This window comes from Harpia harpyja, chromosome 11, assembly GCF_026419915.1.
Source record: "Harpia harpyja isolate bHarHar1 chromosome 11, bHarHar1 primary haplotype, whole genome shotgun sequence".
NCBI lineage: Eukaryota > Metazoa > Chordata > Aves > Accipitriformes > Accipitridae > Harpia > Harpia harpyja.
In genome coordinates this window covers 39,892,308-39,916,680 of record NC_068950.1, presented here as the reverse complement: position 1 = coordinate 39,916,680, position 24,373 = coordinate 39,892,308, and the positions used below count along the sequence as shown (strand labels likewise).

At 40.9% G+C, this 24,373-nt stretch overlaps 1 protein-coding gene across 6 annotated transcripts in view; it reads left to right on the top strand.

The window, feature by feature from the left end:
- Nucleotides 1-24,373, top strand: part of GLIS1 (GLIS family zinc finger 1) — a 208,497-nt gene that overhangs the window by 78,417 nt on the left and 105,707 nt on the right. For all 6 annotated transcript variants that reach the window (XM_052802613.1, XM_052802612.1, XM_052802611.1 and 3 more), the window contains exons 3-4: nucleotides 16,171-16,369; nucleotides 22,695-23,796. In XM_052802613.1, the coding sequence (XP_052658573.1) occupies nucleotides 16,171-16,369; nucleotides 22,695-23,796 (1,301 nt within the window). The remainder of the gene's footprint in view (nucleotides 1-16,170; nucleotides 16,370-22,694; nucleotides 23,797-24,373) is intronic.

Sequence of the window (24,373 nt, the reverse complement as noted above, 5' to 3'; positions counted from 1 at the left end):
ATGATCCCGAGCAGACCACAGTAATTCTGATGCTCTGGCCTCTGCTGGGTGGGTGTTCTGCAGCAAAGAAAATTAAGAAGTGTCAATGGGCATTAAAGGAAAAGCAAAACTGGAGCAGGAGGTACGTGTGCCTGACAGTGACTATAATGCATAGCTGTCTGAGCATCAAGGGTCTGAGTCTGGAAGGAAGGTCAAGAGAGATTCCTACCAAAGCCAGTAATTGTTTTCTTTTTTAGCTTGTTTGTTTTCTATGCAGTTAGCAAAACGTGACTCTTCATTATGTGTGGTGTAACCAGTCATTAGCTGTATATACATGGCTGGGATTCAGTTACACAGAAACAAGATACTTTGCTTTTCCACACTGACTGAGAAGAGGAAAATGCACTGATGTACAGGGGATGTAGGCCTGAGCTTTGGGAAGCTGCTCTTGCTTGTGTGGGACTAGTCGCTGCAGCACACATACTGGTGTTTCTGTAGAGTTTAGTGCTTTCTAAGCATATCCACTGAGTAAGCGCATGTGGCGGATAGCACGGCGCCTGACATCTGGGCTTGCCTTTGAACTAGGCTCTGAGCAGTTTTGCCAGCCTAGCCCTGGACTCAGGCTAATATGGCCTCTGGAGACAGGCTTTCTTCCTGGGGGGGTGGGAACTCCCCCCAGCTGTTACCCTGCAGCATGAGGACTTGGTAGCTCAAGTCATGCCAGCTTAGAGATCCTGCAGCATGCTCTGAAGTGACCCAGCTTTGCTGTTGCTAGTCCCTTCTTTACTTGCTTTTCTTTTTGGAAAACTACTGCTAGTGATTTACAGTGCAAATAATGCATGATACTTGCTTCTGTCATATCACAAGTAGTGATTCTGGAGCTGTGCTGCTCTCCTCTTTTCCGTCTTGCTGACTGCCAGGATCCATGCAAATGAAGGGCTATGACAATGAGAAGGAAAAATTCCTTGGTTTTGTCTTTTTGGGAGCTTCCAGAGGTTACATTCCTACCCCTTCATCTCAGCTAATTTCTTAGTCAGCGTGCTCAGGATCACGTGGATTTCTGCCAGGTAAATACGGATTTTTGCGAGCCATAGTCTGCTCTGTCGGCAATCATTTTAGCTGTAAAAGGCCATGGCTTAGCGTGGGGCTTGGATGACACATATGTTCAGCTTCCAGCTCCTTTATTTTTTAAATGGCTTCAGTTACTCTCTCTCTGCTGTCTTTTGCAAACCAGCCGTAGGGTTTAGATGTATTCTACAGAACTTGTGCTAAACCAAACAAGGCAAACCTAAGAAAGGCTTAATTAAAACAACAGAAATCTCACACTCACTGACTCTATTGCTGGAGCCCTTTTTGCCTGTAAACAAAAAATTCAAATGGCTGATTTTCCCCCCTCAGTTTCATAAGTGGTTACTGAGCTTCTGCAGTTGCTACATTCCTTAAAAAGTTGTTATTTCTTTTTTGGTCACACACTGGGGGACTCCATTGTTTTCCGTGGTGCCTATTGAGTTAGGCCCATCGACAGCAGAACTCATTCTCGGTCATTAGGTTTGGAGGCACAGTAGTATAATTTGGTGACTTTATTCCATTTCTTAGCAGAGACTTGTATTAAAGTCACGCACACACAAAACCAGAATAACCATCCTTCTCCCTTCCCCCAAACTCTGAGAGCATTAAAGGACCCAGCCAGGCAGCCTCAGGTAAAACATTAAGAATTTGCTGGCTGAACAAGAGTTCCCAATCCGATGCTACAGCAGAATAATAATAATAAAAAAAAAAAATTTGGAGAGCTGTGTTTAGGTACAGATCAGGCAGAAGCAGCAAAGCAACACTGCTGTCTTATGTTATTAATGATTCTAGTACTGTACTGTTCTAGCGTTGACAATTTAACAAGGTTCCTTGGAAAAACTGGCTGTGTTTAAGAAAAGCTACACACAAATGATTCATGGTCTGGAGAATATACTATACTGTGAGAAAACAAAGAAGGTGGCCAGTTAGTCACTGAAGAAAAGGTATGAACAAAGTCTGAAGTTATCTACAGAGGGAGAAAGTACCAGGTACGTCTTGTGTTTTAATCTAGCACACAAAGGCATAATGAGACCCAGTGCTTGGAAACTGAAGCCAAACAAGTTCAAGCTATATAAAATTCATGCTGAGAACCATGGAACAAACTGCCACAGAAGCAGTTCTCCATCATTTAAAGATTCCACTTCGAGACTTGATGTCTTTCTAAAAGATACACTCTAGATCCAACAGCGTGTGGTTAAACTAGATGCAGATATCCCACAGGAAATACAATGTACCAAGCACACTGGCATTCTTTCTGGGTTCAGCCTGTAAACTGTGTGGTCTTCTGAAGTTGCTCTCTATTCCTGTGCTATGTCTGCTATTCACAAACTTGGTCGCCTCACCATAGGGTCTCCATTTCCCACTTAGAAGTAGTTCTTATAGGGCAAGTTTCTGGCTCTTTGGTCCTGATATTTAGGGAACCTTGCACACCTTTTGACCACACTTTACCTGCTATGGGAACATTGCCATCTCCACAGCTCTTAACCTGGCATTTTTTTCCAGCACTAAATTCACGTTAAAATGCACATTCCAGATATAAATCCTCATACTTCGTTATCAAGTTTAGTAGTGTGCCAAGGTGATGGCAAAGAGGAAAGGAATGGGACGTCTGCCCAGAGTTGTAACAAGCTAGACTTTCTCAGTCTGAGGCCCTCAAATCTAGTCCGAGTAGAAGAAAATCATTCTGTCTGTGGTGCTCTGCTCAGTTTCGTTAGCCAAAAATATTTACTGAGTTGCTGGGTGCAGTATTTGTATCTCTAATTGAGCTCTGGAAGCTTCTATTAAGATGGAGATGTTAGAATTCATCCCTCCAGTGTGCATCTTTAGCTACTCAGTTCTAGAAGACTTTGTAAGTCTGATCTTGCACCTTCTAGTTTTGTAGTACTGTTATTTCACTGCCTATGGCAGTGACTCCTGATTGACAACCAGACAAGAACAGAACTGGACCCAGAGACAATATGATTAATGAATTACTCTCAGTTTCACTGGATCAATTAGATCAGCGTGTTAGAATGATTTCATGCCCTTCATGTATTCTTGATGGCAGGGACAGTCAGCAGAAAAAGTGCTGTAAATCTGAAGACTCAGCCCTAATTAGAGTTTTGAGAATGCCATAGCACTGGAATCTGGACAGTGTGCAAGTATGTGCACTTTACTGAGTTTTTGTTTAGTGTTTTATGCTGCTAAGTTGAGTTACAGAGTGATGGGACCTTGGTGGACATTTTTGCTTTTTGTAGCAGCCCTTGTACTCTTTAATCTTTCTGCATCATCCCTTCTCTGTTTTTCTTCTTCCCTGTGCCTTTACCTCTTCACGACAGATTCCACAATAGACTCATTCTTACCCTGTCCCACAGTCTGCTAAAAAAACCCCACAGCAGAACAGGTAGCGGTGAGAGTGGCATGGTTATCACCAGAATCTGACTTCTGAAGAGATTGATACAGTCAAGATGTTCAGTCCTCCCAGTTGTTGTATGAAGCTGCCCCAATTTGGATAGACACCTGAAGTAGTTATATTTAAGTCATAGACAAGAGTTTTTCATCTTACTATGTTACATGGCGTATAGATATTTATTACACCAGTACTCATATGTTTGACGCTGTACTTCAGTAGATTGTTCTTACTGGTAATAACATTAAGGTGTATGTTTAACAGGCACTGCATATATCTACAATCCTAAGACTGCAGTTATAGATAACTGCTATTCTCAGACTTGTGTAAAGTTAGGGAGAAGTGCAGTCTGTTGTGGAGAGCCTGCAAGAGGCCCATTCACTGGCAATGAGTGCAGAAGGGTAAATTCTACTTAAATGGAATTAGTCCCAAGCATAGTTCTGGTAAAATGGAAAACGACATTGCAAATCACTTGGTGTTAAATATATTTCAAATCAAGCCTTGAAATGATGCCAAAATCCTGGCAGAAAGAAATGTCAAACAATGAAAACAGCAAATGAAAAGTAGCAGGGGTAGGCTGTTGCTCTTTTCAGCATATATTGGGGAAACTGTTGGTTTGTCTTGAATTTTCTTTCTGGCAGTGTTAATTCTAAGCTGCAAAGAAACCATTACAGTTTTAGGTATCAAGTGTTGAATGATCAAGGAGACTGTAGGTGAAATGGTTGTCTGTTTGTGGTAGCAATTTGAGTTTTCATTGTAAAAAAATATTTTACACGAGAGCACAAAGGTTGATAGGTGATGTAGGTTACTTGGTAAGTGTGAGAGATCTGCAGCGAGACTAGATGCAGGTTGTGTATATGAAGATGTCTCCTTTTTAATAACAGAATGGAGAAACCAATGCAAGTTGCATTAGGAGAATGTGTAGTCTTCAGCAATCAAATGCCTTTTCACTCTAGTTTTTCTTCACTGATGTATAAAGAACCAGGAAAAAATGTCTGGAAGAAGCTCCTACAATAAATGAGCTTGGAGTGAAGATATCAGTAGAGAGGAGAGACACATGAAGCCTCTCATAGAAAAGGAGCTTAATTTGCACTTTTTTGGAGGGCCAGCAAACGGAAGACAATCCATAGCTGGAAGCTGATGTGCAGTGCAGATTTACTAGCTCCCTTCCGTTGTCTTCCCTTTACATGTTGGAGCATTCCCATCACATAGCAACATGGAAAGTTCTTTCTAGACTCCTAGTGCATTTTGATTCCTATTATGAGTAATTTTCTGTCTCCTTTGACTATGAGTAGACTCGTTTCCAAATATATGCATCAGAATTAGGTCCTTAAGACTAGATGCTGTGTGTCTGCATCCCAGCAGACCTTTTGCTACATCTAGTTTGCATTGAAAAGAACAAAATGCTAGTTAGTTACCAGCTTCCCCCTTTGTTTAAAGTTTACCATTTCTGCATAATCCTACAGTGATTCTGTCTTTGTAGCAGTGAGTTTCTGTGGCTTTTACTGACTTGGTGACACTTCCAGGCTTCTAAATCTTTGAGCCCAACAACTTGATGGAAATAATTTTTGTTGTGCTCTGTTGGGAGGTGGGTTTTTTCCTTTTTAATCTATATAGTGTACTGCTGAGCCAGGCAGACATAAAATTCCTTCTTGGGACAGAGAGACATATATGTTTACACAAGACACGTGCAAGGTGCCATATGGCAAAACCCCAGCTTTCATTCCCTGCACATCCTTGTGTTTCAAATGTTTGGGAGAGCGTATACCCCTGTGGAGTCTTTACATGGTCTGCTGGCTAGAACTTCCATGGAAAAGAGAGACTAAATGGACTAAGGAAAACATAGGGGAGTGGAGATCTGGGGGTTTAAAAGTTCAGTGTTTAATAAGTAAATGGGAAAGCAATAACCCACATGCATTTCATAGTAGGCATGCTCTGGCTATTAGTGAATTAAATGACTTAGAGGAAAAAAACAAACAGAATAGATTTTCTCAAACTGCATGTATGGAAAGATCCTGTCTTCTCAATGGAGTCATATAATCTATGATGAAAGCATGTTTACAATAGGAACAATTCAAGTACCCTCATCACAAAATGTGTGAACTTCTGTCTTGAAAGAGTCACTCTGGGGTTCTTTTAACCTACAGGCCCTGTCTAACTACAGGCTGCTGTGAAAACCCTGGTGGTGTCCTTTTAGAGCAACAAAAAAGACAAACCAAAGGGGACAAGGGCAGGTGAGTGCGTACATAACCCTAAATGGTGTGGAGTTGTCTTATACCTTACACCAATATGCACAATGCATTTACTTGAGGGGTGTGGATTGCTTTGTCCCGGTTCAGCTGGTCTCTGGGAGCACAGGTTGTTGATCAATCTCATGTGTGAGGGCAGGGAGTTTAAACCAGATAGACTGACAGCAGCTTCTGTGTGTTATGTGTTGCTCACATTGAAAAATACAGTTGTCTGGTACCCAGATACTGTGACCAGCTTCAGCTAGGGTTAAAAATTGTGCATGTAAATAGTACAATGGATTTGGTAGAGCCAGCTTTGTACAGCACAGCAGCAGTCTTGCATCTATTGCATCCTGGAATGTGTACTGGAGAGGAGAGGGTTTCAAACCGAGCTTAGAAATTAAAGGGAAATGGAGATGAGTGGAGAAGTGGGAAAGCAGAAGGGCGCCAATGGCTGTATTTGTGTCTCCTTTGAACATGTTTACTCATAAGGTGGCAGAGGCATCCCTATTCTCCTGTGTTTGGCAGGGCAAGGAGAATCATAATGATATATCCTATCTATCAGAAATACTGAGAATTAAACCTGTTCCAAACACAGTTTTCTTAAAAAAAGGAAAAGAAATACATCAAGTTTCATTACATTGAGCTTATATTCTCCAAGTGCCCATTAGGAGGGTTTTAGGATTTCCTTTTAATTAAAATAATGTTTGCTGAGCTTAATATTTTCCTAAAACATTTATTTTAATGTCTTTTCCCACTGTTACTAAAATCCAAGCAGTGAGGAAGGATAACTGACCACAAAAAAGGCCAGATGTGCTGAGAACAATATTTTTCAGATTGCCTGGCAACAGGCAAAAGGTGATTCCAAGCCGAGGAGGCTCTGTAACAATGAATGTAATGACAAGACCTGCATTGCATCAGACTGTAAAAAGTTTTGTTGTGATTGTCACAGAAGAGGGCAATGGTCATTTTCAGTCTGCTCTCAGCTCTGTTTGAGGGCATAATTTAGAGGTCTGAGATCCAAATAGGAAGCCAAGAATGTCAAGTTCCAAACCTGAGTGTAGTGAAAGACTCCTTGTGATAGTAGACAGTTATTTTATTTCTCTGACAATCTGTTTACTGTTGCCTAAAATGGTTGTATTCTTACACATCTAGAGCCTAACTGGGAACATCAACTAAAGCTGTGAAGTCACTGGAACCTAAGCACACGGCATGTGTTTTCCTGAATCTTGGCCATACTCGCTAACTTAAAAAAATGTTGTGAAGGTCTCTGCTGGAAATCTAAACTACATAACATTGCAAGCCATTTTAGCAGTGAAAGATGTAGTGTATTGTTACTGCATTCTTTGCCTGCCTGTTAGACTCCCAAAATTACCTTTAAAATATCATGAAAAAGTCAAATATGGGAGCCATATCTATCCATATGCTCAAAGGTTACAGATCTCTAAAGTACTGAAAAGTTTTCAAATTGTTTTAAGTTAGATTGATACAAAATTATCCACACTTCTTTATTTGGTAATGCCAACCCTACTCATCCACTCTTTTAAAATACTCTGTGTAGTCTGCAAAAAGAAATTCAACAGAACAGAAATAAAATGCAATCCAAATAACTTGTTTTAAAAATAAATTGAACATGAAATAACAAATATAGATGTAGCCAACACTTAGGGTCCAGAATTTACTAGAAAGACACACATGGGTTATATTTATCTTTCACAAGTTTTTAAGATTGATACTCGACAATTTATTTCGCTAGCTGGGTTGTTTTAGTTTACAAGAGTTTTCTTAGCCCTTCTGTCTTCACTCATATATCAGTGTGAAAGTAAAGAAGTATTTCTGTTATAGGATTTTATAGGATGGTTCAAAAAAACTTGGAGGAAAGAGATCCTTCTTTTTTATTCTAATCTTATTGAATGCTGTTGGTTTTAATGCTAATCTTTTATAGATTCAAATCACCTACATCTATTTTCAAAGAGGCAGAGGATCTGCCACCTCTGTTTTGATACACAAATGTAGGACAATTTGGGTCTTCACTTGACTCTCATTATACAGTGTGGTCTGCTCTGTAATAAAGAATCTTTTGGCTCTCACTTACTGTGTTTTTATTAAGATAGTGTACAATCATTATAAAAAAATGAAGCCAAGTCTCTACCAGCTGTATGAAACAGGCCTTAAAATGTGAATAGGTTGTAACTGATACAGAGATCTAGGGTGAACCTGGAATGTGGTGTGAGCTGCTTTCTTCGTCTTTGAGATATGAACTCTTGAATGCAGCAGTGAAAATTTAGTGTGGTTATTGTTAACCACTTCAGTCCTCAGGTAAGGACCAACAGCAACAAAAGAGACTCGGAGATCTCTTGTCTTGATGCTTTGGAGAAAGAATTGTTGCCTTCTTTTGCCAGTCTAAATGAACCAAAGGAGCTGTGCATGACAAATGGTTGTATTGAAAGTCAATATGCTTGACCCCATGGGCTGCCTGATGGGCTTAAAGAACTGCACAGTTATATTTGAAAATTTTTAGTAACTTTTCTGTGTAACATTGATTTTTGTTTCATAGTCACTATCTATGTTGTTGTTTCCTCAGCACCATGTTCAGATCCTGCATTTGCTACCTGTGCATTGCAGAAGACTCAGATAATTCATGGAACAAGGAAGGAATTCTGCACCTTAATGCACTGCTCTGGGGCTGTTCAGCTCTAAGGGATTTCTTGCCACCTTCTATCCCAGGAAAAAAACCTAGTGGTGCACAGTATTGATATCACACAGAGATGAAATCAAAACACAGAGAGAACTTCCAAAAATACACGGGGTAAAACTTAGCTTATAATAAGATGGAGTTTTCAAAGCTTTGTGAGAGTATACATTTACCTACATAAACAGTCATGGTTGAACAATCTGGGACCATATCATGTTTGTGTGATTTAAAAAGGTAATCTTTCATAGTCAAATGTTATTGGAAGTCTTGTACTGTATTAGAAATTATTGCAAAGATCTCTTAAAGTGCAGAACTTCCCTCTTTCAAGTGGTGAGAAGCCCAAATATCTAGAGGTTTGTTGTGTACCAGGTGGTACAAATGACTGCAAAGAGGTCAATAAAAGATCTGAACATGCCCTCTTTTGGATCTCCAGGCCAAGATCTGGAAGTCTGTGTTTAGGATACCTTATTATGAGCTTGAAGATCTAAGTGAAAATAACAATATTACAATTGGTAAAGTCTGCTTAAGGCTGTAATATCATACATGGCTAATCACACCGGCCTGCTTCTACAGTGTTTTTCCTTCTCTTAAGCTGTGTCCATAACAGAAAAATTTAGACCAAAACTCATATCCCTTCTAATAGTGGTTCACTGAAACTAAAGGAGAAACCATGTTTTTTCACAAGGCATAGGAAATCTGTCTCCACAGTCACACAGTTGGACTTGCCTTGGAGGAGGTATAGGAACAACTATAGTATCTATTTTCTGGCCTTTATGCTATTTTTCTGTCCCTCAGCCTTGGTGGTGTAGGATTAAGACAAGCCCTCCCATTCACCATAGAGAATGGCATGACAGGCATAAAAAAACTTTGGGAAAGTGATGATTTTGTTGTTGTTGAAAATATCGAAAATGCTATATGTTCATGAATAATTTTGAAGATTCTGTGTTCTGAAGCATTCAGTTCATTCATTAAAGCCTTCAAGCAGGCAGTATAGTGCTGTGCATCTCTCTTGATGCTCTTGAATTACTGACTGTATAGGAGTTGTGGCAGTCACTCCAGCCATACAGTAATGGAGATTATTCAGTACTAGTTACGTGGAATGGGTTGCTGAGTATGGGGACGGTACCTTCCCTACGATACATGGCTTTGCTGTGTTGGCACCTTTTGAGTTAATAATTTTCTCTCAGTGGAGGGCTTTGATGCCTTCTTCCAGCATGGATGATTTTCACTTGTTTGAGAAAATCTGGTACTGTTTGGTCTTTCACTCGTCTCACGTGACTCATCCAGCTGCCAGTAACGGCGTTCCATTTCTCAGTGTTGTCGTGGTAAATTTTGGACATCGCATCCAAACAAAACCAAGAATGGCAAGATTTTTTTTAAAAAGAAGTAATTAAAGAGAATGAAGCAGTAAGAAAAAAAAAAAGCAAATGACCTAGTTTGGTCTTCGCCGCAAAACCCACAATGCTCTGGGGATATCTAAGTATGTTAGGCAAATATTTCAAATCTATCTCTATTTTGAAAGTGACTCATTTCAATTATACATCGTTTCAGTTATTTGTTCATTGGCCTTAATTAGGTAAACTCCAAAGCACTGCAACATGTGTTTATTGTTGAATAATCACCCTTTTGGTAAGTTCTTGCTCTTATCTATCTACAGCCTTAATAGCTAATTTTATCAGTAAGAGTGAAGCCTTCCTGAATGGTAAACAAGATGTTCCCCAGGGAAGAAAGAGAGCTATTGCCCTTTAGTAGGGTTGTTTTAAATGTTGATCTCATTGTTACACAGACAGGTTTCCCTTTGTGTGAGGAGGGGTTCTGTTTTCCTCTAGAAGAATTTACCCCTAGCAAGAAGTGTAGGCCTGACTCTGCAGATCCTGACCGGTGTGAGCAGTCCTTCCTGAGGTGTGTAGCCCTATCACAATCAATGGGACCAATTCTCACATGACTTAATCTGGCATAAATCAAGAAAAAACTCCCCCAAAGTCAGTTACCCCAGAATGAAAGAAGCAAGATATCCAAAATTGAACTAACTTGATTACTCATATGGAAGGAATTGCCTGATTGCAGCCTTTGCACACTACTGTATCAACCTCTTCCGTTCCCTTCATGAGCATTTAAATGTAAAGATATAAATCAAAACTGTAGGACAGAAAAAGAGAGAAAGACAGAAGTTACCTTGATGGATTCCACTTCCATGAGATCCTTCTGGAAACCATTCTGCTTTTATTAGATTTACTCTCTGTAAATTAGGATTAGTTTTTTATATGGATTTATGAAATAGCTATGGTTCTACTGAAAGCAGGGTGAACCCTCTGGTATAAGGCAGGGAGTATGTGCTCTTTTCATCTGTTATTGGTGAGTTACAGTATGTAGGTTAAAGGCCCCTCGATACCAGTGAAAGAGGAGATCTAGTTCCAGACATGGAAAATGCTTAAATCTTGTGTTTGCCAGCCAGTGATATTAATATTGTATAAAACAGCCAGTTGTCAAAGGGCCAGATTCTGTTCTCAGTTACACTGGTGTAAACCAGACTTTTTTTCAGAGACAATGAATTTGCTTTCGCATGTGCTTGAACAGTTGAATGTAGACTCTGGTTGTCTGAATCTCTCAGTTCTTGTTTTAGTTGCTGCAGGGGAAAAAAAAAGTGAGCCGCTGGTGTTGTTCCTTGTCTGTCATTGTTCCAACTCCCATGTGGTGGGCATATTTCAGAGGGCTTTGATGCAAGTGTGACTTCACTCAAGGCACTGTCGCGCAAGAAATTTTTAGCTCTTGTTAATAAATCTGTAAGGTACTTTGTGAAGGCAAATGTACGGTGGATTGGCTGAAACACGCATAATTTCACGGATTTAGTGTAAGTGTTCTTTTCCTTTGCAGGGAGAAAAGGTATTTTCTGATTTGACAGCTACAAGAGAAGATAATAATTTTTGACAGTGCAGGGATAATGTTCATGTTATTGTAGGAAATCTCCATCTTCATACAAATAGGTATCAGTGTATGCTACAGTTGGTCTTGCTGAACTTTGAGTAGAAGCTTCAAGTTTCTGTGTTTTGATAATATGATAAAATTGATAAAATGCATATTTAGCCCTAATGAATTTCAGACTTGTATCATTTGGGGAATGAAAGAAAGAAAGTGTTTTTATTACGGGTCTGGTATAAAGCCAGAACATTTTAAAAGAATCCACAGTATTTTGGAGGGAAGATACATCTTGAATGTACTCCAGGTAACATTGCTGATGGAAAAAGTGAGGAACTGTGAATTGGGTATTGTAGGTATGACTGATTTACCAACTTCTCTTGGTGGTGTGGCCTTTAAAATGTATAGAACTTATTTCACCAGTGTTCAACAGTGTATTTAGGTACCCTTTAAATGTGATTCACGTAGGCAAATTAACAACATAAGTCTGATTGTACGGTCTTGCTAAGGTACCCCTGAAATGAATTGAATTATGAGGGGATAAGCCAGAATAGGAGTGGAATAAAGCCCTACAGAGGTGTGGACTCCAGAGGATATAATGATAATTTATGTCATGATTACAAGCAGGGCAGAGCTAATGGTCACAAACACCCACTACAAGCTGAAAGGCATCCAAAGTGATCTTCTTAAATGCTTAGGTCCAAACCCACCAAATACAACTGGCTGCCCCATGCAGGCCAAAAGATGCTACATTTCTGTAAAGCTTCTTAATATCTCCAGAGTCGTTCAGTACAATCAGAGTGTCAGTGAATTCAGGTCTCTGAATATAGATCTGAAATAAATAGAATGTATGTATTAATTACCACAAAGGGGCTAACGGCCCTTTTTGGGTAGTTTAAATACAAATTGGTTTCTCTTTAAAATCTCATGTATTATTCCTAAAAATCTTATGTGGGCTTTTTGTTTATATAAAATAATGCTGACCTACACTTCCTAAGACTTATCACATGCCTTGGTATTGTGATGGAGCTCGGTAGGGAAAACACAGTATTGTTTTTCCAATTTTAAAGATTCTGACTTCTTAAAAAAATAAAAATCAAATAAATAAATGGTCAAGAAATGTAGTGTATCAGCCAAACACTGAAAACTTTTCACTGGAAACAGGGAATTCTATTCTGGAAATGTCACAATAATGCCTCATGAGACTTGTAATTCGGGTGTCACATGTACCCACTCTTTTCTATGGGTCTGGATGCTTGCCTGGACTACGTCTTCATCTGCCATGGTCTTCCCTGTTACAATGGTGCCGTGGAGCATGATGGGGAGGCTGTGGAGCCCAGCCAGTGGAGGAGAATGGACTTTTGTGCTGTGATCCATTTCACAAATTCTCCAGTTACCAGAGACTTTTTCTGCTTTCCCCAGTCACCTGTTTCTTCTCAATTATACTCACCAAAACCCTGAACGTGATTCTCATCGCTTTCAAAGCATTCATTGACTGTAATTATAGAGGACCACAGCAGCTCAGGCTCTCCCACTTGCCTTTCGTTTGCTATAGGATTAGCAGCTGTCCATAAGAGGAAATGGGGGTTCATGTATGTTAAGGGTATGTTTGCTCTGAGGAGCTGTGCTGAAGCAGTAACTGACTAAAATAAGCACAATCTCTGACTGGAACTTCATAAACAGTGTAACAAAACTGCAGCAATTGCAAAACTTCATGAGTACAATTTTACTTACCTTTGTATCGTGAAAATATCATTAACTAGATACTGTGATATCTGCTTAATTATGTAATATTCTACCTATGTGGGCCCTCTCCGGAAGGAAACGGGAGACTTGTTTACTTGGGATATGGAGAAGGCTGAGGTACTCAATGAATTTTTTGCCTCAGTCTTCACTGGCGAGTGCTCCAGCCATGCTGCCCAAGTTGCAGAAGGCAAAGGCGGGGACTGGGAGAATGAAGAACCACCTACCATAGGAGAAGATCAGGTTCGAGACCATCTAAGGAGCCTGAAGATGCATAAGTCCATGGAACCTGATGAGATGCATCCATAGGTCCTCAGGAAACTGGCAAATGAAGTGGCTAAGCCACAATCCATGATATTTGAGAAGTCGTGGCAGTCCAGTGAAGTTCCCACTGACTGGAGAAGGGGAAGCATAACCCCCATTTTTAAAAAGGAAGACCTGGGGAACTACAAGCCAGTCAGTCTCACCCCTGTGCCCGGCAAGATCATGGAGCGGATCCTCCTGGAAACTATGCTAGGGCACATAGAAAAGAAGGAGGTGATTGGTGACAGCCAACACGGCTTCACTAAGGGCAACTCGTGCCTTACAAATTTGGTGGTCTTCTACAACAGGGTTACAGCACTGGTGGATTAGGGAAGAGCAATGGACGTCCTCTACCTGGACTTGTGCAAAGCATTTGACACTGTCCCGCACGACATCCTTGTCTCTAAATTGGAGAGACATGGATTTGACAGATGGGCCACTTGGTACATAAGGAATTGGCTGGATGGTTGCAGTCAAAGAGCTGTGATCAACAGCTCAATATCTGAGTGGAGACCAGTGACAAATAGCGTTCCTCAGGGGTCAGTATTGGGACCAGTGCTGTTCAAGATCTTTGTCAGCGACATGGACAGTGTGATTGAGTGCACCCTCAGCAAGTTTGCCAACGACACCAAGCTGTGTGCTGCGGCCAACACACTGGAGGGAAGGGATGCCATCCAGAGGGACCTTGACAGGCTGGAGAGGTGGGCCTGTGCGAGCATCGTGAAGTTCAAAAAGGCCAAGTGCAAGGTCCTGCACATGGGTCAGGGCAATCCCAAGCGCAAATACAGACTGGGCTATGAGTGGATTGAGAGCAGCCCTGTGGAGGACTTAGGGATATTAGAGGATGAAAAACTGATTAAGAGCCAGCAATGTGTGCTTGCAGCCCAGAAAGCCAATCGCATCCTGGGTTGCATCAAAAGAAGTGTGGCTAGCAGGTCAAGGGAGGTGATTCTTCCCCTCTACTCCACACTTGTGAGACCCCACGTGGAGTTGCATCTGGCTCTGGGGCCCCCAGTGCAAGAAGGACTTGGACGTGTTAGAGCGGGTCCATAGGAGGGCCATGAAAATAGTCGGAGGGCTGGAACACCTCTCCTATGAAGAAAGGCTGAGAGAGTTGGGGTTGTTCAGCCTGGAGAAGAGAAGGCTCCGGGGAGACCTTATTGTAGCCTTTCAATATGCAAAGGGGGCTTATAAGAAAGATGGAGAAAGGCCAATTCCAAACCATTCTATGATTCTATATCAATATATACCTGCTCTGGATAATATACACAAATTATGGTGTTGAAATGGTAGAAGTTGGGCTGTCAATGGCAGGTCCAATGTGGGCTTCAGTAGAAGAAGGACCAGACCTGAGAGCAGTATAAAGTAGGCTATTTGTGATGAGGGTGTTTGTAAGTCCTATGGCTGCTCAGAGGGATTCAATTCACTCGACTGCAGCTGTCTGAAAGTCAGGTACTCAGTTTAAGATACTTGTTTACATACCTTCTATAGTCAAAGGGAAGAGGAAAGCATGTCCTGAAGTTGCATGAGCCCATCTTAGACACCCATTTGGAGATGGCTGAACAATGTAGGCATTGTTTGCGTAAAACTCAGAGATAGCAAAACTATGGTGAGATGAATAGTGCCTTGTAACACCTTAGGAAAGGACAAACCTTGATGCTTGTGAGAATCAGTGATTTGCGTGAAACTGAGCACAGGCTTTATCTTTTCTGTCACCTTGCAGAATTTGTTTTCTTCCTTGATGTGCAACAACACTCGGTGCCTCCATAGAGAATGGACTAACTACAATGCAGTCTAGCTCTATAGCACCCATCACCATGAGCGCTGGGTACAAGGGTGAAGGAGTTACTTTCTGGGCTCTCTATGAAAACTACAGAAATATGCTTGCCATTAGTATCTGACACCATGACATTTTGTCTCCATGAAAAAAAACAGATTACAGGGAGATCTAGTATTTTAAAAGCATGATTCATATACAATAGTGAAAATGATGGTAAATGGCTATTGTGACTTTTTTAGCTAGCTTCTGAAGGCTAAATTTCTTACAAATACTTTTATACATGCTTATCTATGAGCATTTGACTGGTTCAGTAGCGATAAAGAACCCAACTAATACGCTTTAGATTAAATGGAATTGCTAGCATTTGACCAATGCAATCTAAATTCTCAATTCTCCCTTTGTCCTCTCTTTTTAGCTAGATTATCATTTGTGGTTATATATGTATTTCTGAAGAATACTGCTATAGCTCTAGCCTGTTTTTTCCAAGTCTGCTAAAATGTGGTATTCACCAAAGCAGAATATATTACTATTAGCATTAGCATTTATAATAATAGCTTACTTGGAAAATACAGTTAAATGTATACATCGAAACAAAATTAGTTACATTTTTTCACACTGTTGACCTGACAGTAAAGTAGAAACATGCCCATCTAAAGTCATAATCACAGAGATAATTGTCTGCAAAGAAAAACTTGACTTACGTCACTGTTTTCGGAGAGCTCCTCTCCCTGAAAATAAAGGGACTCTGAAACATCACGAAATCTAACACAGGCAAGACTCTACCATAAAAATACGCAGAAAAAAAGGAAACTATCAGACTAAGGTTTTTTTGAGTTAGATTACGAAGTGTAAAATAGCCACAAAACTTAAAATGAGAAATAAACAACTATAGTTCACAGATCCAAATTTCTTTGCGATTAATTTTTGCTTCCTTGTGAAACCTTTCATTTCCACTGCCATGTCATTTACAAGAATTTTGCAAGGAGATCCAAAATGAGTATACAAAGTAGTAGTCAGTGTAGGGCGTTCTTAGTTGAAGGCTTATGATTTTTTTTTTTTTTTTTGACAGTGAATGGTGGCTACAGTCATTGTAATTTGATCTCTGAGAAGAAGAACATGATGGACGTGGAGGTGACAAGTAGCTCAGTACCTGTCTGCAGACAAGGTCTGTTCATCCACACAGGAAATTCACTTATGCGAGACCACCCACTGTCCTGTGAGAGGCTGCTTCATGTTGGTCAGCTGAACTTGACACACTCGGATATAAGGTATTACTTGCAAGTTTTATCGGTTGATATACTTTTGCTCTTATGGAGCTGGAACTATTTCCCAGTAGCATCTGTGGGTGCTGCATTTGGAAGAGTGTTTTTGGCTTTTACTTCATTTTGGAAGTCCTTTGGATGCTGATTTAACCGCACTGCTCATTTGCAGGTTTGCACTGCAGGGACACGCACGTGTGCACCGACAGCTGTCCAAGGCAATGCCAGGAGCAGTCACTGTATATGTAGCCGCAGCCCCCTGAATTGAAGTTTAAATACAGCTTCTCTGTGGGGTCTCTTCCAGCATGCTCAAAAGTCAATGAGAGTTTTGCTAGGGTCCTAAGTAGGGTCAGACTTGCCCCCTCTATACCTCTACCCTGCACCCCAATGCCATGTTGTTTCCAAATGGCAGCCTAGAAGGCAGGGATGATACTTACTCCCAAACCAATGTCTCCCATATGGCAATTTGGCATGCCACCATCAAACCTACAGGAAGCCAATGCCACTTTTATTTCTACAGCATTTCCTTTAATGAAGTATTTTCAATGTTCCCATACAGCCACATCCTTGGTATTTGCTTTTAAGGCTGTAATGTGAAAATTTGGTCTCTGGTTTTGATATATACGCTGTAGTTGGATATGCTATGAACAGAATCTCTATTTAAACATTTGCTATAAATTAATTATATGAAAACACAGAACTCCATTATTTTTTTGTTGTTGTTACAAATTTAACATTACCAGATTTTAAACAAGTACCCTAAACAGACATCCATTGTGAATAGAAGCCTGCTACAAATTAAAATCTGTCCATCTATTTTAATTACACTGCTTTTTGGCAGGGGACATTATATGGAATAATCTTGACCTTTTTGAAGAGCTGTAGAAAAGAAAAACCTCAGTAAAGTTGCAGCCTTTATCTTAGATACTTGGAATAACTGGCACTCTGTGCATGGAACTATCAAGCCCAAATTTCCATAGTCACAGCAAGAGGAAATATGGCCTATAGCTTGGTCTTGGAAATCTGACTGTTTCTGATTTTGTTATACATACTTATGTCGTTTCCCCTTTTCCATTTACTGGTGGGGTAAGAACATCTGTGTTTTCAGGAGGAGGAGGCACAGCAATATGGCAAGCAAGTGGAAAGAGCTTTGTGTTTGTTTGTTTGAAAAGGACAAATAATACCCACGCCACATAACAAAATATTCTGCTATCACTACAGAGATTTGTAGATGCTGTTGCAGCGGGATGTAAGTCAGTTCCCTGCTAGCTTCTTTATGGCTCAATGTGGGACCAGCAGTTATCAACCTTTTTTTATTCTGTCAATGAGGACAATTATGAAACAAAGATAATTAGGGCAGGAGCAAACAAAAGGAGGAAGAGAGTACTCTGCTTAGATCTTTTTGAAACTTTTTGTAAAATCTATAATGAGGAAATGACAGATACCTGCATACCAGGGATCACAGTACCCACCCTCAGAAATATGAACCCCTTCCAGCCCCCATTTGGAAGAGGATTCCCAGAACAACATAAAGGATTGTCTGCTGCATAACATGAGAAAGTAGCAGGTAATAGGCCTGATGCCCTCCCCTTGCTTTGTAGCATGGTCTAAAACCTTGAGGCTCTGCTGCTTCTAAGCAACAGTCTGGAAATGTTTGGAGAATATCCTGAAGGACCCTTCCATTCCTTTACGGGTTGTTTGTATCCCACTGGTCATGCTCTGCTTGTATGTCCACTTGGCTAATACTGCTTTTGCCTGCATGGGCTTTGCAGGGTAAAGCCAATGCCCAGCTCTGCTCTATGGACCTCAGAGACACAGTGTCTAATTTTATCACCGTGCTACTTGCAAGACACACAGTACACAGCCAAAACCTTGGCATGTGAGAGAAGGTGGACAGCAGCTGGAACGATTTCTGTTCATGCTGTTTGTGATGCTAAAGGTTCTTGAAAGCAAGTAATAGAAAACATGGTCTTTCCCTGCAGATCTGAAAACAGGAGAACATAACTGAGGTGGGGGTGAATGCCCATCAGGTTTCAGTGAAGTCAGTGGGAGCCAAGGGTGCTCTGTGCCTCCCCACATTTCAGCCTTCATTAGATGAGAAGAATCAAAATAGATGGAGAGATAGGACTGGAATGGACGGATATCTGAGCACAGGGAAGTTGGGCAAACTCTGGTTGTTCTGTCCAGCTCTAGTGACCAGCACAGAAATAAAGGGAGATACAAATTAAAACAATCTCTCTGAGTTGAGCTTTGAACAATTTTGCATTTCTAGGATATGCAACGTCCAAGGAAAACCCAAACAAACCAGAGAGCACCTCCCCTCGCAATCCAAAATCTCCCTCAGGATTTGGGGTTATGATTGGCTTTGTCCTTTTTACCCTCAGTGCACTGAAACTTGTTATCCCCTTCAGCTTCTCCCCGAATCACTTTCTCTCAGAAACTGTATCGTAGGGATGACTGCCTTAATCCAAGAATCACGATCCCTCTTCTTCCTGGCCCCTTTTCCCCACTCAGTTAATAGCTTTTAAGTTGTGCAGCATAATTGCTGTGACATGCTATCTGTGAATGCAATGTGTGTGGGACTGGAAAAGTCCTAATACCTTCTTTACCACAACTGTAGTCAGCACACAGCTAATGTTGGCCTTTTGTCAAATAATCCATTATCAGACACAGCAAACCCGCCCACACTGTGCTCAGTGCTCGGCATATAAAACCCAGGGAAGACACCAGAGCAGTCAGATAGTATTGCAAAGGGTCCATGGATGTGCAGCAGAACAATCCCCTCCAGCTTCTTAAAACTGTCAGTTATCACTGATTGCACATTTACAGTGGCAATTGAAGGCATGTTTGTTTTGTAAATAATCTGGCGATTACAGATAGAGTCGTCTTTTCCTTTGAGAGCAGTTTGGAACTGCAGTACTTCTGGCATGGTGCTACTGGCCTTGTGCTCTGGCTCCAATTACCACGTAAGGGAGTCTCTTTGGAAACACTGCCTTAGTATCCTCTGAGAGGCTGCTGTTACTCTTCAAAGGCCTTACACTCAGCTTTCATGTGCTTAAGCAGCAATTCTCTTGCCTCAGACTGTCCATCCTGGGTGCATGGATGCTCCCTGTGAAGAGAGGTTTGTGGGATATAGTCTCCTGCTGACCCCACTTCCTTCCAGGGTTGTTCATGTTCATGTGGAAGCCCCCCAGAGCTGCTCATGCTGATCCGCGTGTCCACACAGTGCTCTTTACACTGTCCTGCTATCCTTTGTCCCTCTCGCTCTCCTCTTGGCTGTTTGTTTCATATGCATTTATATTTTGCTACTGTCCAGAGATTATGAAATCCTTACAGCTAGCACTGCCTGCACGTACCAGGCCTGGAATCTGATCCCTGGCTGTAACAGCAAGATGCCATTACAGGAGCAAATAGTCAATGGGTATAAGAGGAGCCACCCAGCAAGTTGGATGCCAGACACCTTGTCTCTCTCATATCAGTTTTGTTTCTGTGCCCCTTCTCCCCTCACCTCCCAGGACTGGGAGGAATGAGCAGGGCTTTCCCTAGAACAGTGATGGCAAAATTCTGCCAGGAACACAGAAAGTTTGCATTAATGCAACCTTGACACAAAGTACTCCAACACTCAAACATCGGGAAATTGAAAGAATGCCAGATTCTCCCAGCAGAGTTAACTAACACAGGGTATATATAATGTATTTAAACATATACTGCTACAGAGGAAATTGTAGCTCCCAGGAAATAGGTGCTTCTGATCTGCACAAGCAGCCTGTGCTTATCATTATGTAGGCAGAGCATGGATAAGACATGGCTGTGGCAATGGGAAGCATGAATTCAGTGCCTTCACGTCATTTGCTTTTGAAATAAGGTATTCCAGCTTGCCTTTTAGTTCAAAATTCCCCTCTTTTGTATGTCTCATATTCTGCACTGCAGCATCACAGCAATACAGTCCTGACTGAGTAAGATCGTGTGTTGGAAATGCAGATCGATGTTGCTGGGAGTTTTGGGAACCTGATGTTTCTCAAGACAGGGATGTTTGTATCCATCCTGCAGGTACTCTCCACTGACTCCAGCTTGAACTCCTCACATGGATTTCTGGCAAGATGGGAGCTTTACATAAAGCTTAATAATATGACACCAATTATCACAGGCTGAAATGTAAGGCTTGGGTTAGCTTTATATGATGTAAGAAATGTGTTGTGTTTACTTTAGCCTGAGGCTTTGGGCCCACTGAACTATGATAGAAACTGAATTATTTAGAAGAGTTCTTGTACAGAAGAAAATAAGTAATAGGAAATATTGTGCCTGGCATGGTATGCTGTAAAACCTTTCTCAGAATGAGTGTAAAACAGCACACTTTCTACTGAGCAATGAAGCTACAAGCAAGCAGGGCAGGGTTTCCCAAATATGTGCAATAAAAGGTTTTTATGTATGCTTATGCCACATATTTTACAGACATATGGATCTGTAAATGTTAAAAAATAATGTATGAATACTGTTGGGTTTGTTGGTTTTTGTTGTTTTTTTTTTTAATTTACCATCTGCAAAACCAGGTGCTTTAAGTTTACCCTGAGACCAACTGTGGAAACCTGAAGGGAGAAATTATAACTAATGGATTATGGAAGCCTCTAAAATTTTTAATGTAGTCTTTTTAAACTTCTGGTGGCAAATGCAAGATCTGATTGTTCTGTAGCAATGAATGGTGGTGAATTTCACTTCTCTCATGACCTTAAAGGGTTTTTTTTATATCAAGCCCTACTGGCTGCAAACTGTTGGAGCTTAGAAACCTGTCACTAGTGAATGCAGTGTTGACAGTTGTGTGCCTTAGACAGGTGTCATTTTTTGACAACCTTAATTTCATGGGAAGGAAGTCTTTTTGAAGCTTTTTGTTGTTGTTTTGGTTTTTGTAATTGGTTGTTCTTTGAGAGCTGTTACCAAGGAAGTGTTAGAAGTCGTCCCAGCTTCCTGTCTTAATGTTAGAGGTGGATTAATGGAAATAATAATGATAAAATCATCTAAGTCGTAAAATAAGTGCAGTTTATTCAGTAGCTTTGCAGTTTAATGTATGTGTATGTCCAAAATACCTTATGCATGTGTGTTTCATGCTTTAAAATGCGTCAGATCTGTCTTAGCTGTGGTGTCACACACAAGTTGCCAAATGCCCAGGTTTTCTTCAGCTTTTTTGGTGCTAGCATCAAAAAAGCATAAAATTAATTTAAGTGGAACATGTCAGTGTGTAAGAGCCATGGAGCACGTCTTTGGAGGGTTTATTAGTTCAGGTACAGCTTTTCTGCACACAGATGTACTGTTTCCTCTTCTCGATCTGGCACATCGCTGCATAAGGAAGCCGTAGGTTAAACCCTCCCATCCTTTAGGGATATGTGTGGAACACCCTCTGGTCCTAAGAAAAAACACACAGTTGGGTCATCCACAGTAAAAGTTTATGGCTGAGATAAAATGTTTTATTTTAAGGCATAAACCAATTGCTAACTGCTTGGAAGAAAATATTAGGAGGAAATGTTTCCTAAATGCAGTGTTTTTCTGAAATGTCTGTGGGGTGTTCCTCAAGGTTCTGCTTCCTGAGTGATTGAATTCAGCACACATCAAAAAAGATTATCACTTCTGCAGAACAATCTTCTTTTGATTTTGAGACCCATGTAGACTTTAATAGAAAAAATAGAAATGGGAATACATAGATCGCCAGTTTAAATCTACTGGTTGTGAACTTTTCTTAATTATCTTTTGTAGACCTCTTAGAAGTAAATACTCAGCTGATCTCTCATCAACTCCAGACCACTGGTTGAAAGTGAGCCGTTCTTTCTTTGTATTCCTTTTTCCTCACTGATCTTGCTCCTTTTCTAATTTAGCGAAGGAAAGCATCTCTCTGACATGTAAGCAAAGCTCAGCTAGCCTTTTTTGATTCGTGTGAATAAGAATGCCAAGGCGTTTTCCCAGTGTGCTCTGAGGAAAATGCCGATATTTGAATAATTAAAAAATGCCCAAGGCTCTCAAACTTCATTCTTAGCTATTGTTTTGCCCGATCCATTATGCATTGAAAACCTAGATTGTGATTGATGAACTGCCTGTAGCAGTGGAGGGGAGATTGTCTGTTCTATGCGTAACCCAGTGTGTAAAATTAATCCTGTGTAAAACGATGCTGCCTTTACAAGGGTTGTAGAGGAAGCATTGCAGATTTTTTTGGTGTAATTGCTGCATTAGGCAACGTTCAGCAGAGAGCAAGTGCTTCCATTCTCCAGGGCTTAACAAGTGTTGTGTCTTGTGCAAAAATGATAAATCCTGGGGTAGTTAGCGATGCTTAATGAAAACTGTATTACAGGTCACCCAGGTTTCAAGACTCAGTAGATTCTGCTGCTCCATGCCTGAATGGAAGTCACCCGGCTCAGCACATTAAACAAGAATGCCCAAGTGATTATAAGGTTCTGTCTGAGGCTTCCACACATAGGAGGATTACGGAGGGGATGGAGCTGAGAGCCTCTGGTAGTCTGCATCCTGAAATAGACCTAATGAATAATAGCTTTACAAATTCACTTTCATCCTACTTGTTTAATAATGAACATAGCTCCTCCCTGGGTCCTTTGTCACTTGGCACCCCTCAGCACTCGGCCAGGCTACAAACAAGCAACCTGAAGAAGAGATGCATCTCTGTTGTGCCGTCTTCAGCTGAAGGAATTGATATTACAGCTATCATCCGCACATCACAGACGTCACTGGTCACCTGTGTGAATGGACTGCGAAGTAATTCAGCTGGCATTTCCTCTCATCCTGTGGAGATCAGTCATCACAGTGCTCAAAAATCCTCTCGGCCCCAGTCTTGCTCTCAGCCTGGAAACCCTTGCAGTATTCCCTCCCCTCCAGCATGTCTTGTACCTATTTCCGCTGAATGTGACAGAGGTGACTGTGAGCAGATACAAATGCAGCAAGTCGAGGAGAATGGAAGCCTCAGCCTTATGATGAATGGTACTAGCATTCCTCATCAAAACACCTCGCACAGCACCCAGAAGGTGAGTTTCTTAAAACAAGAACCAGCTGACGATTATTCCTCCACTGCTGATCTTTTTCGACATCATCAGGGGCTGCCTCCCCCTTACCATCTGCACCAGCAGCTAAGCCAGACTCAAGGGACACTGCCTCACTTGCACGCCTCTATGTCTCCAAAGTCCCTTCAGCCCAGCGACGGGGATGAACAGGACCTCAGCAATGGCAAACAGGTCTGTCAGTGGATTGACTGCAGTGCCACTTATGACCAACAAGATGAACTGGTCAGACACATAGAAAAGACTCACATTGACCAGCGGAAAGGAGAGGACTTCACTTGCTTTTGGGCAGGCTGTGTCCGCCGATATAAACCCTTCAATGCTCGTTACAAACTGCTGATTCATATGAGGGTTCATTCTGGAGAAAAACCAAACAAGTGCATGGTAAGTCTGGAATATATTTGTTTGAATAGAAACATACTACTCTGCTCTTTTTCCTGCTCTCTCTTCAGTCTTATTCCAATATAATTGTTGTGCTTTCCTGTAACTTAGTCTGCAGCAGGCTAAAGGGGAATTGGACAAAACCTTAATCTAGAAGGAAATGTTTGAGTAAGAAATACTGTAGTTCTTGGAAAAGGGATTCAGTTTCCTTATATGAGAGCTTAACTTTTAATACAGTGCTTTATTTTTTTTAATATTCATTAAAGCATTAATAAAATGATGATCAAAGCACGCAGCAGTCATTTAACATAAAACAAAGTCACTGAGCCTCGGGTGACATTTTTAATCAAGCAACATAAAACACATCTAATGAAATTCTTTTCATTCCTTCAGCCGAACAATAACCCATAGAGTTGTGAGTGCAAAAGTTTCAAATGGTAGTTTAGAAAAGAAAAGAAGAAAATCCTTGTTAAGGATTTTAAACAGTTAAAAGAATAAAAGGAATATCTTTAATTATATTTTCAGAGGTTGTTAGGGGCTTTTTTAGTGTGCAAAACAGAGCTTTGAAAATAAGTAAAAA